The 13,874-nt window shown below is 35.4% G+C and overlaps 1 protein-coding gene across 8 annotated transcripts in view; it reads right to left on the reverse strand.

Annotated features, from left to right (window-relative positions):
• The window catches only part of LOC121738916 (collagen alpha-1(XVIII) chain-like), a 195,560-nt gene that overhangs the window by 58,010 nt on the left and 123,676 nt on the right, over positions 1-13,874 (reverse strand). For all 8 annotated transcript variants that reach the window (XM_042131192.1, XM_042131193.1, XM_042131191.1 and 5 more), the window contains exon 4: positions 8,653-9,200. In XM_042131192.1, coding sequence (XP_041987126.1) covers positions 8,653-9,200 — 548 coding nt within the window. The remainder of the gene's footprint in view (positions 1-8,652; positions 9,201-13,874) is intronic.

Raw genomic sequence — 13,874 nt, forward strand, 5'->3', positions numbered from 1 at the left:
TTTTTTATATTTTATTTAGTGCTAAAATTAAATTTTTAGAACGATATTATGTGTGTGACTCATATGAATGAACAATTTTTATTTATGTCATAATAAAGTTAATTGAACATTTTAAATAAGAGGTTTGGGAATATTTTTGAGAGCTACAAGCCGAAGGAGGTAGTCAGACTGAAGGTCACTGTCGTCACTTCAGTAGCTCTACCATTAGTTTACAGCTATAGTATTTTTCGATACTCGATACCGACTACTCATTTTGAGTATGGCAAATTTTACAGCACCTCTAGTGGTTACTTGCGGAACTAAAATCGCCATACTAAATATTTACGTCGTCACTTCAGGCGTTGCAAATTGCCGATCTCATCTCTCTCATCGAAAGCGCGATTTATAATCAGTAAGCATACTATGAAATCGTTTTGAGACTCAATCGGATGAGAATGCCGAAAAATTCAATTAAAATGCCACTTTATGACATACTATACTATATGTCATAAAGTAGGATATTATTTGAATTTTTAGAACTGTCATAAAGTGGCTTTTTAATTGAATTATTCGGAACTAAAAAAGATCGGAACGGCACCTTAAGTTTATCTCCACAGTTTGTGACTATAGTCTGTCATAAAGTGGCATTTCAATTGAATTTTTCGGAACGAAAGAAGATCGGAACGGCACCTTAGGTTTATTTCCACAGTTTGTCCATACTTTCGCATTTCCACTGCGTAGCTAGCACGGGGTTTCCCAGTCGATTCTTCGGAAGAAAGTAATGGCAGTTTCTTTCCCATGTCTACATATCTTATTCCCGAGCATGGCACCACCCATCGACTTGAGTTTCAGTGGACAAAGACAAGAAACTCTTTCCATAGCAACCATCAAAGCAACGGCAATTTTTTTTTTGACATTTAGTGTCTTGGTTCTTTTTTTTTAATTATGGCACCTCGGCTATAAAACCATGGCCAGGGTCGAGTAAATGGCGGCAAATTAAAAAAATCGACGTGCAGCAACCCTGTCTATAGCCGGAATTATAGTTTTGATCTACGAAATACGAAAAATAAAAACTAAGTAACTTTATTATTCGTAGTTTGTAGATCAAAACTATAATTCCGGCTATAGACAGGGTTGCTATACATCGATTTTTTTTAATTTGCTGCCATTTACTCGACACTAGCCATGGTTTTATAGCCAAGTGCCATCAGACGCGGTCCGAAGGTGGGGGTCACAGGGGACATGACAACCCCCAAAATCTAAGGTAAAATTGAAAAATCTCAAAATCTTGCTAAATAATAAAAGGAAATATCTAGCTATCCCCTAGCCACCACTTCGTCCGACCTTAGACAGCTGCTGTGTGTCCGAGGGCGCAGATAAAAAACCCCCCCAAAATTTCAGGCTGCGACCGCGCCTGAGTGCCATAATAAAAATAAAAAAAGAATCAAGAAACTAAATGTCATAAGCGGTTCGTCATGCTTGACTTATAGATTTTCAAAAGCGGAAGATATCGAGATACGAAAGAAACTTTTTCTCCAGTGTTTTTCCGGTAAAACTGTCAAAATTTAGTTTCTTTCGTTTGTCTACGTGCTTGTGCTAGCTATGCTGGTCGTCGTGCTAGCACTACTGCTCTACAACGTAATTTCTCGTTTGTTAGAATTCGACGCGAATTTAAAGGAAGCGGCATTCTCGTTTGTTTGAGTCTCAAAACAGGAGCTGTACCACGAAACCGTTTTCAAACTCAAACAATCGTACGAGAATGCCGCCTCCTACTGTAACAAACGAGAGATTACGTTGTTAGAGCAGGACGCGGCATTCTCATCCGATTATTTGAGTCTCAAAACGGTTTCGTCGTAGGCCTACTGTTTCGTGGTACGGCCTCAGGATAGTGCTCTGCGGGGCTAAAATTGTCGCTTTGAAGAATCATATTAATACAATTTTTTTTTAAATCGCAAAATGGTCACTCTGCTTGCAATTCTTGTCTAGTAATTCGCAGCATTCGTACTAATTTCGTCGTCGATTCGTTTCGTTCGTTCGTTCGTTCGTCAGTTTGTTTCGTTTTGGCAATTCATTTTATGAATTGATTTGAGAGGAATTTGAAAAATGTGACCCATAAACATATAGCGATGTGACCATTTTAGCCCCGCTGTTTTGCCTTGGATCTGTGCGATAAAAATATAGACAGACACACTTTCGCCCTTTTAATATAAAGTGCGGATTATATTAAAAAGTGTAGTTTTAGAGTTACACCGACTTCTATCAGTATATCCCGGCGAATCCTTTTTCAGGACTTTAAATAAACTCTAGTTTGAAAGTTTTCGGATTAAATGTCGCCAGGACTAATTGAAAATGTTCGTTCCTGGCTCCTGGGCGAAACTAAACAATGAAACTGCGAACGAATAATACAAAACTTTCTCAAAGTTTATTTCGGTTTCGGCCCGCTATCAGAAAAAGTTTCAACAATAACCGGATTCGAAATAGTTATCTGAATATCGGTTAGCATCGTCAGTGTCCCAATTATAGTATTTTAATGCAACATTCAGTTTTATCTCTTGTTTAATCCAATACGTTTCTTCTCGAATGAAAAAAAAGTGTAGCACTCTAGGACTACCGCGGTAAATCTATTGTATAGCATTTTTATCAATATTATGCAATAATGATTCGCATACGCCTCCGTACGCACACAAATACCGTGTTGAAACTGCCGAACTGAAACGACGATAGATGATGAACGGCAACGCCGCACGGAGCAGGGAGTGTTAGGTTTAGTTTCGTTACGGAATTTCTTGATATGGTCGCCGGCCGCCGCAATCGATGCCCGCGATAAAAGCTATGCAGTAGCTTAAAAATTGAGTACTAAGAAAAATGTTGAAGCTTGACCACTGGTTGTATACTATAATATCTTATATCTTTAAACGAGCAATTCTTATATATATGTATATTGTATGTATATAATTGGAATCTCAGAATCGGCTCCAGCGATTTTCATGAAATTTAGTATATAGGGGGTTTCGGGGGCGATAAATCGGTCTAGCTAGGAATCATTTTTAGAAAATGTTATTTAATTCGTGTTTTATCGAATACCGAGCAAAGCTAGGTCAAATAGTTAGTTATATAATTATATAACTATATTATTGTTACGTACTAGGGTTCGAAGGATTTGGAGAGAAATACCTGCTGACTCTCTTGAAGACTTTATTCACTACCACTAGGTCTAACACAAAGCACTAGATCGAAAACAATAAGCACTATCACTGTCCTAGGTCGTAGACAAGTCGTAGGTTTCACTGATTCACTCACTATTGATCACTTGTTTTCACTCCGAAGTCGCCTTCAAGATTGCTCAAATGAACAGAATTCCGGCCCGTCTGCCTGTGACTATTTATATGGTACTTTATATTATATATTGCTGAACAGCACCAGGTGGTTTCACTACGTCTGTAGTCTTTGCAGTACTTACCATTCACGTATCAAAAATGTCCTTTTATTATTTTTAAACATCATTCGACTCTTTTTGGGACATTTGAAATGAGACATCTGTTGCATTTATTGGCATTGCGGTAAAAAAATGGTAACTTAACCTCAACCATGTTTAAATTTTCATTATTTGAGTTATGCAAACTCAATTTTTAGCGGTATCATATCATATTATTCTATATTCTTATATATAAAATTCTCGTTATGTTAGGCCGCGTACTCCACCGAAACGGCTTTACTGATTTTAACCAAATTTTATTTGCATATTCAGTGGGTCTGAGAATTGGCTACTGGGTACTTTTTATATTGATAAGTGCATATGTTGAATAAATAATAGTAAATTATTACAAGTCGAGACTGACGGCGATCATTGTTTGTACGACGGGATAGCGATAGACGTTGCCATGGTGCCATACTTATTTAGTCACTTCAATAAAATAATACGGGCGAAATACTTTATATGGCAAAGAAACGATTGCCGTGACAGCTAGTATTATAATATTTATTTCTCACTGATACACAACAATTGTTTTTGTTATATTAAGTAACACTCAGAAAGACAACTTGCCCGAAAAGTGTCTCTTTCTCGTTCCAAATGAACTCAAACGGAATTCCAAAAGCTTATACCAATTCATATTTCTAACAAAACTAGAAACTTTACAATTGGAATTTTCAGTTACGTGAGATGGTTTACCTTTGTTACTGCTCCTTCAGATTGATACAGTAACTGGAGCCAGCTACTTGACACTATAATGTTGAAAATTATACAGAGTGTAACAAAAATAAGTGATAATACTTTAGGGTGTGTACGTGTTCCATGTAGAGAGTTCACTGTGAAAGTAGCAGCGCTGAAAGACCAACATTTTTTCTCACTTTTGTATGTGGAAACTCGTGACGCTCGGGCCCTTGCCGATACAAAAGTGAAAAAAAATCGTCTTTCAGCGCTGCTTTCACAGTGAACTCTCTACAAGGAACACGTACACACTGTAAAGTTAAAGTATTATCACTTATTTTTGTTACACACTGTATGCTAATTTACAGTAGCAGGTAGTACAAGTAGGAGTAAAATAATATTATTCAGTAGTCAACACTTATAACTTAACACATTATAAATCTTAATCAACAGTTTCTCCTCAACTGATAAGAAAAAGATTTAGCATTATAATCCGAAACAGCTGGAACCTGCTTCTTAAAAATTATGACGTTCTCCTTAACTGACTAGAAAAATATTAGTGCTGGAATCAGTGATACTGGCGCGTGCTACTGTACCAATGTAAATTAGCACTTACTCCTCAACTGGCAAGAAAAACAATCAAGTTTCCATACTCTCTAAGTTCCGAAGTTATTTGTTGGACGCACATGTTTATGCATGTCATAACTTAACGTGTAGTTATAGCTTAAGGAATGATTTATTATTATTTATGTCATTAAGTAGAGGTGGTCCGCAATCATACAACAATCTGTTTATTGCGCGTAAACCGAACTTCTTTCAAAAAAAAAAAATCCTTTGTCGTTTTCCGGGACTAACAGTATCTTGACACAAAATGTATTTGAAATTAGTTTGAATTTCTCACATATACTTACACCTAATTATATTATATTATCTATCAGAAATAAAGAGTCGCATTGCCTTATTGTGTGCACACTACACACGAGCACTCTTCTTTCCTTATTTCTCGCGTAACACAGTGGGACGGATAACTGATACAACTGAGAGATTTTGCGCAGACTTTTTATATAACCATCCGTCGCTTGGATCATCTTGTCTAATACCTAGTCAAGTCTGTCTGCATTCTACGTTGTTCTTAGCTTGAGAATAACATAGGATTTTGAAATGGCATATTATTAAGATTGTATAAGTTGGCTGGTACGGGGTACCTAACTATTTACAGACTATAATAATATAATATGCAACTAAAGTTCTCAAACACGTCAAGGGAATGAATACGTTATGTCCTGGAAATAAAGGTTATTTTAGAGGTTATAATAGCTCTGAACCTAATGTCTAGATACGCTATTGACTTAATCTAAAAGCAGATGGGCGTCTTGAGCTAACATTTGCATATTGATGCCTAACTGCAGCCATCAATTATTTGTGATGGTGGCCTAAGGCGCTAGCTAACTAGTAGATACTATACGTACTATACTAGTAAGTAGTATCAATGTTGACTGTATAAGTGGCAGAAATAGAAGTAGTCGAAAGCTTAATGTAAGTTAGAATTGGGTAAGATGTCAAAACCATATTATAACATTCTTAAAGTAGTTGTACAGTCATCGACAAACTCTTGTAAAAAACCCCAGGAACCGAACATAGGCTCTTTAAATAAAATCGTTCATCAAAACAAGTTTATCGCCATACTAAAGAGTATCCTATTCGGTATCATTTCCGTCCTTTGTGACGTCATTGCCGTCAGGACGAACAAAACATGTCGGGGCGTAGCACCCTGTGGATAGGAGGAGATTACGTGATGATTGATGGAGCACCCTGTACGATAGTGGGATTATGTTGTACAAATTCCTGCTTTCAAATTGACATTGTTGATGTCATTGCTTTGCATTGCTTACTACACAGTACACTTCTATATTATTATAGTAGAGAAGTGTAGAAGTATCACTAGAAAAGGTAATAGTTATAACTATTCTAATTCTACGAAATTAGTAAGATAAAATGATGAACCAGCCTCTTGGGTACATTGCCCGCAGCCTCTGACTTAGATTTAGTTTTTTATATATAGTCTTTGTTTTATATTTTAGCATTATTTACAGCAATTATTACTTATTATTATAATTATCAGTTATAATTAATAATAATATTAAAATAAAAATAAATATCTCTAATTATTAAGATAAAATAACTTTTCATCGAAATAAATGTGGCATATCAGAATTCCCCTAGATTCCTCTATTATGCGATTATGTGTCATTTAAATAGAATTAATAAGTTAATTAATTATTAAGTTCAATTCACATATTTTAGTTAAAGTAACTTACTAGTTAGATTAATTAAAAAAAAATGTGGCTACGAAAATATTTGATTTGGAGCCCACGTATTTACGTGGGCTATTACGATGTTTCATTAAAATCGGCCATTTGTCCTTTAAAAGTTGTATGTTATGGCATTGTATAACACATTAAACACAATAATCTAAGACTAAATAAAGCCCCTTTTCTTTTGGTTTCATCAGTCTGACAAAAAACAAGCTATTTTATTTATATTGAAGTGTCTATAACTAAAATAATAATTCATTACCACGGAGAAAACTTGGTGATCACATAATTACGAGGGTAGATACGACAAAGTTACTCTCTAAGTTATCGTAAGTTTGGCTAAGTTGGACTTAAGTCCCGGTAATAGATATCTTCCGATAATTGAATGTTCTAAAGAAAAACTTTCCTTTAAAATTCAATTACTTTGATCAACTCGAAGAAAAAGGAAAATAGGAAAGTAAAATCGATTGGTCTCCTTCAAAGTTTCTCCAAGTTTGAGTTAAAATAGCCGCGGTTTATTTTAAACATCATAAAATATTAAAAACTTCATAATATTATTTCATACTTTTTTTAAGCTGCACGTATGCTTATTTTGATTAGTGACTATTGTAATATTATTATAATTATAATTAATAGTAAATACATGATTATAAAAAAAACCCTTACGTGATATTATGACTACTCGTCAAAAGATGGCGCTGCTTACATATTCTTACCCGAAATATTAGACCACACAATAGCTGTTGTACTATTATCAATTCTGTGACAATAGCTTAAAATGTCATGAATTAGAGTACTTATAATTGTATAACAATTATTCCATGTTTATAATAATATAGCGATGAAAACACCATTGAATAAAATTTTGAATGTAGGTATTAACTTCGTACTATAGTAATTGTTGTTCTAAGTTGAAGTGAAATCGTTTTAAAAACGAAAGTGTTGTACTGACTTCTGTGTTTGTGTTACGGTGATTAACTGACGAACAGTCGGCAAACATTGTTTGTTTGATAAACACACGTGTTGTGTTGAAATATTATCCTCTAAAGTCTAAAATATACTTAAATTGTAGTGATAAAAATATATAACAACTTAGTTAAGCTGATATGAGACGGTATTTTTTTCATCTTTCACTTAAAATCTGGGGTTCTATTCTCTCATCTCTGCCTCGAATATAATTTCGACCAAAGACGACACTTGCATAAGGAAGTGAATAGTGAATAGTGATACATAGTCTGCGCTCGAAGGGACATTCGAGTTACGAGAATAGGCCCAGAACACAAAACGGTTACTCCAGAATATACAATATTTAAGGAAAAAAATTAAGCAACATTAATTTCAGTCAACTGTCTGATATCACCTTTATAGTCGTAAGTCAATTTCCGAGTCCCCATAAGTTAAGTTAGTATTATGATACCATGCAGACTGAGTATTAGAAAATGCAATGTCTGTAACTAGATGTGAGAGACTGGTCTTGATTATTTTACTGTCTCCCAACGACAACAAAAAGAAAAATTTACTCTCTAAAAACTTTTGCGGTTTTTTTTTTAGAAATACTTACATCATTGCAACATTTACTTACCAATTATATAAATAACAACATATTTTTACAATGCAAAATAAAAATATTTTTAAGCTTATTCAACTCGGAAAACTCATTGTTTTAAACAGTCTTAAGAAACAAAGCGGCATTATGCAACCGTTCACAACAGAACTAGAGTTCTTGCGTTATGCTAATGCTTACAGCTTATTGGCTTAACAGATCTGGAGACGTTGTTTTGCCGACGATACCCAACTAATGGGGACTCGGCTTACGACTTAACTCTTACTTAACGCTTAAATTGTTATTTGAGAACTGTATTTGTGTATAAATAGACTTTTCCATGTATACTGTTGAGAATATTCAGTGAAACCTACGCTTTTGTAAGAAATGCAGTAAGAACGGCTGTCTTCATCTTTCTACACGTCTTAGGGTACTTAGCCAAGTTATAAAAATGTAAGGGATTTGACATAAGTAATCGCTGACATAGCTTGCGGTGTCTTATGGCAAATCACATTTTTGATAACTAGACTAAGCTCTCAAGTCACTATCATAGCGGCGAATCGAATGAGCATTATAACATGTAATCTTTCTTCCGGAGCTGGGTAAAATGCGTTTATATACAAATACAGTCCTTATATAACTAAAGCATGCAAAAAAGTACTTACATGGAACGCCCCTCTGATTAAAGGTCCAGCCTGACCGACGTACAGAGTAGACGCCGAATCAAACACCAGCTCCAAAGGATTCCTCTTCACCAACGCAGTGTCAAATTCGTGACAATTCAGGTACAAGGTCACGTTATCGTAAGTCACCTTTAGCGCAAACCTCGTCCACTTCTTAGAGAACGACGGAACGACGAAAGAAGCGATCGTTTGGGACAGAGTGTACATATTAGCATCGGTATACAACAAGGAGATGTTGGTGAGTCCAGGACCTGAAGGTATGAGCTGGACACCCAATTGGACCACCGTCTCAAGGGGATTGACGACGGAGAATAGGAATCCGCCATCTTTGTTCGCTGGTCGTATAGTAGCGGTAATGGAGAACTCTGGGTAGAGCTTCTCCGGCATGAAGAGCCGGTAAGGGGATTTGATGTCGGAGCCGGGTTTGAGACCGTAGGCCGGGAACCCGTCGAGGCCTTCATCGAAGTATTGTGTTTTTGGATTGCTGAAGGGAACCCCGATCGCGTGCAGCAAGTCGTATTCCGGTATATCTGAAATGGAAAGTTCTAGATTTTAGGCTTAGGAAATGTAACCATACTAATATACAAACATTCGATATTTAGGTTATAAGTGCGAAAGTGTGTCTGTGTGCTGAACCGATTTTGCTGAAATTTGTTGAGTACATACTTTGAATCCCGTGAAAGGGCGTAGAATACTTTTAATCTCGGAAAAATGTACGGTTTCACGCGATGAACGAATTTTAGCGCAGCGCAGTTGCTGGCGTCATTTAGTTACCGCTTCGTTCAATGTGGAATGACTGATTCTTCAAAGCTTTGCGTAGGATCTCTTTCTTTTCAGTTATAGAAATTATTCTGTGCTTTCGTCAATCTCGGTCACACTTCACCAGCTGTAGGCCTACTATGAAACTGTTTTGAGACTCAAACAATCGGACGAGAATGCCGCCTGTTACTCTAACAAACCTGAAATGACGTCCTTAGAGCAGGCCGCAGCATTTTCGTCCAATTGTTTGAGTCTCAAAACGGTTTCGTAGTAGGCCTACTGAATCGTAAAAAAGGTAACACACAGACATACATAATTTAAATTTACGAGCTTATATTATTATCGCTTAGAAATATTCGCATAAATAATAGTTACTATATTAATTTATTTTAGAGATCGCCCAATGGTCGAAATTCGACCTTAGTTTCAACGACAACTTAGGACCACTACCTATATTTTGTAACTGTAATAGTATATATTCTATGATTCAATAAAAATATAATCCATTTCAATTTGTCACCTTGTTGACTTCAACCATAAATAAAAGAGTATAATTCGTATGTATATGTTTGTCACTCAAAAATCTGTAATTTTCCCTAGTGTGTGTGTTGTAGTGTGTGTAATGTTTTATTCGTTATAAAAATGTATGATAAGAGCATAATTTCAAAATAATATTAGCTCGATGCACTCCTTCACCATATAAACTATCACTGTGCAAAATTTCATTCACCTACGTTTCCCCATTTTTCGTCAAAAGAGATACAAAGTTTTTGGCTCATGTATTAATATCATCATATAGATTTTCTAAGTAGGATATTATATTTTCTTATGACTTATTTATAATAAATAAACTAAAGTGATACTTATGAACTGACCTATTTAAATTTTTATTGTACCAGAATTTTCCGATACTTATAATTTCGTGAAAGAAATATTGCAAAAGTACTTTTGCTTGACTTTTTTATGTTACGAACCTAAAAGTTAGACATTGTTCGGAAAGTACAATTTTTTTGTTAATTCAAGTGAAACCATAATTGGATGCTGTTAAGCATTGGTGTGTCATCCCACATCGGACTAGTTTTGAGTAATCGGTGTTTTAAGTTTTTTTGGAATAATCTTTATTTTCTGCTTATTTCAAGCAAAAAAATGTTATTGTGCAGTATCTTTTTTTTTTGTTGAAATGCGTAGATTATGATTATGAAAAAACATTTTAATTTTACATTCAGTTTTAAGAAAAAACGTATAAAAATGGTTAATGCAATATTGCTATAGGGCTTATTACATAGCATTAATGTCCTTTGTGCTATTTCACATAAATGCAAAATTCTGATTTGTTCTTGCAATACAAATTTAAGTGCTTTAATTTTAACAAAATGTTATAAAATTACCTTGTCACGCCCAAACCGCTTAACCGATTCTTCTGAAATTTGGTATGGAGATACTTCCGAGAGAGAGAGGAGAGAGTCCCGAGAAAGGACATAGGGTCCTTTTTATTAAAAAAAATGTACGGTTCCCAGGCATTAAATAAAAATGATTTCAGCTTATACCGCTATCGGCTACGTGGATTTCGATGATATTTGGTATACAGATACGTTATGTCTCGGGAAAGGACATAGGATACTTTACATCCGGGAAAAAGGTACGGTACCCGTATGATAAACAAAAATGATTTGCGCCTAAGCCACTGAACCGATTTTGATGAAAATTGGTGTGCATATAATTTGACTCTCGTGAAAGGACATAAGATAATTAGAGTCTTGAAAAATGTACGGTTACCGCGTTATAAAATTTCCTATTTTGCGCCTAAACTGCTGAACAGATTTTGATGAAACTGGGTATGGAGATACTTTGAGTCCCGGAAAAGGCCATAGGATCCTTTTTGTCTCGGAAAAATGTACGGTTCCCAGGCTGTACGGTTGCCATAAAATGATTTCTGCTTATACCGCTACATGGATTTTGATGATATTTGGTATGCAGATACGTTATGTATCGGAAAAGGACAGAGAGTTCTCGCTTCTTCTTCCCTTTCCGCGCTTCCCGCAGAGTGCTCTTATGTATCGCGCACACATTTGGGCACTATAAAATTATTCCTGCGTAACTGGCCTGGTTTCATTGAAACCAGAGTGCTCTTGTGTATTGCGCATACACTTGGGCACTATAAAAATTACTCCTGCGTAACTGGCCTAGTTTCATTGAAACGAGAGTGCTCTTGTGTATTGCGCACACACTTGGGCACTATTAAATTACTCCTGCGTAACTGGTCTGGTTTCATTGAAACCAGAGTGCTCTTGTGTATTGCGCATACACTTGGGCACTATAAAAATTACTCCTGCGTAACTGGCCTGGTTTCATTGAAACCAGAGTGCTCTTGTGATTGCGCACACACTTGGGCACTATAAAATTACTCCTGCGTAACTGGCCTGGTTTTATCTAAACCGGCCACCGCCCCGAAATCGGTGTGGAGTTTATTTATTTATTATAATTACCAGTATTGGACATTGGGCATAATTATTGAAATACCTACTCGTTAGTCTAATTAAATTATTAGTCTAATTGCAAACTAAAATAATTAGAATACATTTTATACATATTATTATTAATCAATTTACGGGTAATATCAGATGCACAATTACTTCATCAATCTGATTAATTTGTAATCTGATTAAAATTACTAATTACTTTTTGTCCAACTCTGCACGTGATAAACTAATTATTTCTACATTAACTAAATTTAATCAAAATCGGTTCAGCAGCTTAAACGCAAATTAATAAAGTTTATTGCGTGAAAACCGAACATTTTCCATGATAAAAAATAATATCCTATCTCCTTCTCCAAAACCTTACGTAATATCTACATGTACTCAATATCGATATCTTATGCCAAATTCATTGTTGTTGACTGCGCGGGAACCGTACATTTTCCGGGACAAAAAGTGTCTAATGTCATTTTAATTGATTCAAAGTATCCGCATACAAAATTTTATCAAAATCGGTTCAGCGGTTTAAGCGCAAATCATTTTAGAAACATAGTACATAAATGCTGTATACAAAACCTCACTAAGAGGAATAACCATGAACCATTTTTGTACTCTAGAATATGCTGCAGTGGGTTTTCAAAAAAATGAATTTTACTGTCGTAAACCTTATGTTATAAAGAACAAAACTGCATTATTAACTCAAAACCCGATTTTATGTGGGATGAAACACCAATGCTTAACAGCAGCCATATATAACCTACTTTCGCTATTGCTTGCAGTGTTTTTAACCTTTTTTATGATGCGACCCCTTTATATGAAAAAAACTCATCGCAACCCCCATACAGTTTGCTTTTTTATGAAATATGTGCCCATTTTTATAAATAATATAATATCCTTTTCTTAGAATTCTCTTTTATTAATAGAATATATTATCTATTATTATTTACTATCAATATTTTTATCCCTAACCTTTTTTATTTACTCAAATAGTTCTCACAAACCCTGGCGACCTACAGAAGCTTCGCGACCCCCCAGAGAGCTACGACCCGCAGGTTTAAAAACATTGCTCCATTGTATTAAATATTAAAGATACTTATATTTTTCAAGAAATTTTCCATTTCAGGTCCACACCCGTTTAGTTAATTACGCTCTGTAAGATCTAAACACGAAACTAAAGAACTAGTTACTGGGAAAAACAAACAGGGTCGTCAAAAATTTACGATTTTGGCCTGTGGTGTGCTAGTTAGGGACCGTTCTGACTTATTTTACCTCCGATATGACGTTTATTCTGACGATATAAAGTTCTTTTTCAGAAACGCAGAGGCAAAATGACGGTGGACGCAATTGCCACTGGAGTTACTACCTAATTTATTACGGTGGTAAACGTTGTAAAAACCGCTGAAACGGAACATTTTCAAGATACTTTAACCGATTAAAAAAAGCAGAATGTAACATATAATATAGGTAAATATACTCCACTCGGGCTAACTTGTCGCTAGCGGTCATTGACTCCCTGTCAAAAACTTGTCATTTTCCATATAAACCGCGATTGACTATGAAGTGTCAGATATTGCCAATCGTGGTTTTATATGGAAAATGACAAGTTTTTGACAGGGAGTCAATGACCGCTAGCGACAAGTTAGCCCGAGTGGAGTATAGATGACACCCGGACTTTATTGACGGCCCGCACACAAAGTATCCTATGTCCTTTCTAATCTAATCTAATGTATGTCCGGGATTCAATGGATTTTCCCATACAAGAGTAAAAAAAAGTTACCCTTTTAACGCTGTTACTTTTACAGTGAACTCTACACATGGGACCCATACACACCCTAAAGTTTTATCACTTAGTTTTGTTACACCCTGTATAAGATAATTATTATGAAAAGGTTAAACAGTTCAAAGAAACTAAAAAGTAACAAAAATTAACGTCTATTTCAGAGGAATTGTTTGCTACAATTATTAAAC

This window comes from Aricia agestis, chromosome Z (assembly GCF_905147365.1).
Source record: "Aricia agestis chromosome Z, ilAriAges1.1, whole genome shotgun sequence".
NCBI classification, from domain to species: Eukaryota; Metazoa; Arthropoda; class Insecta; order Lepidoptera; family Lycaenidae; genus Aricia; species Aricia agestis.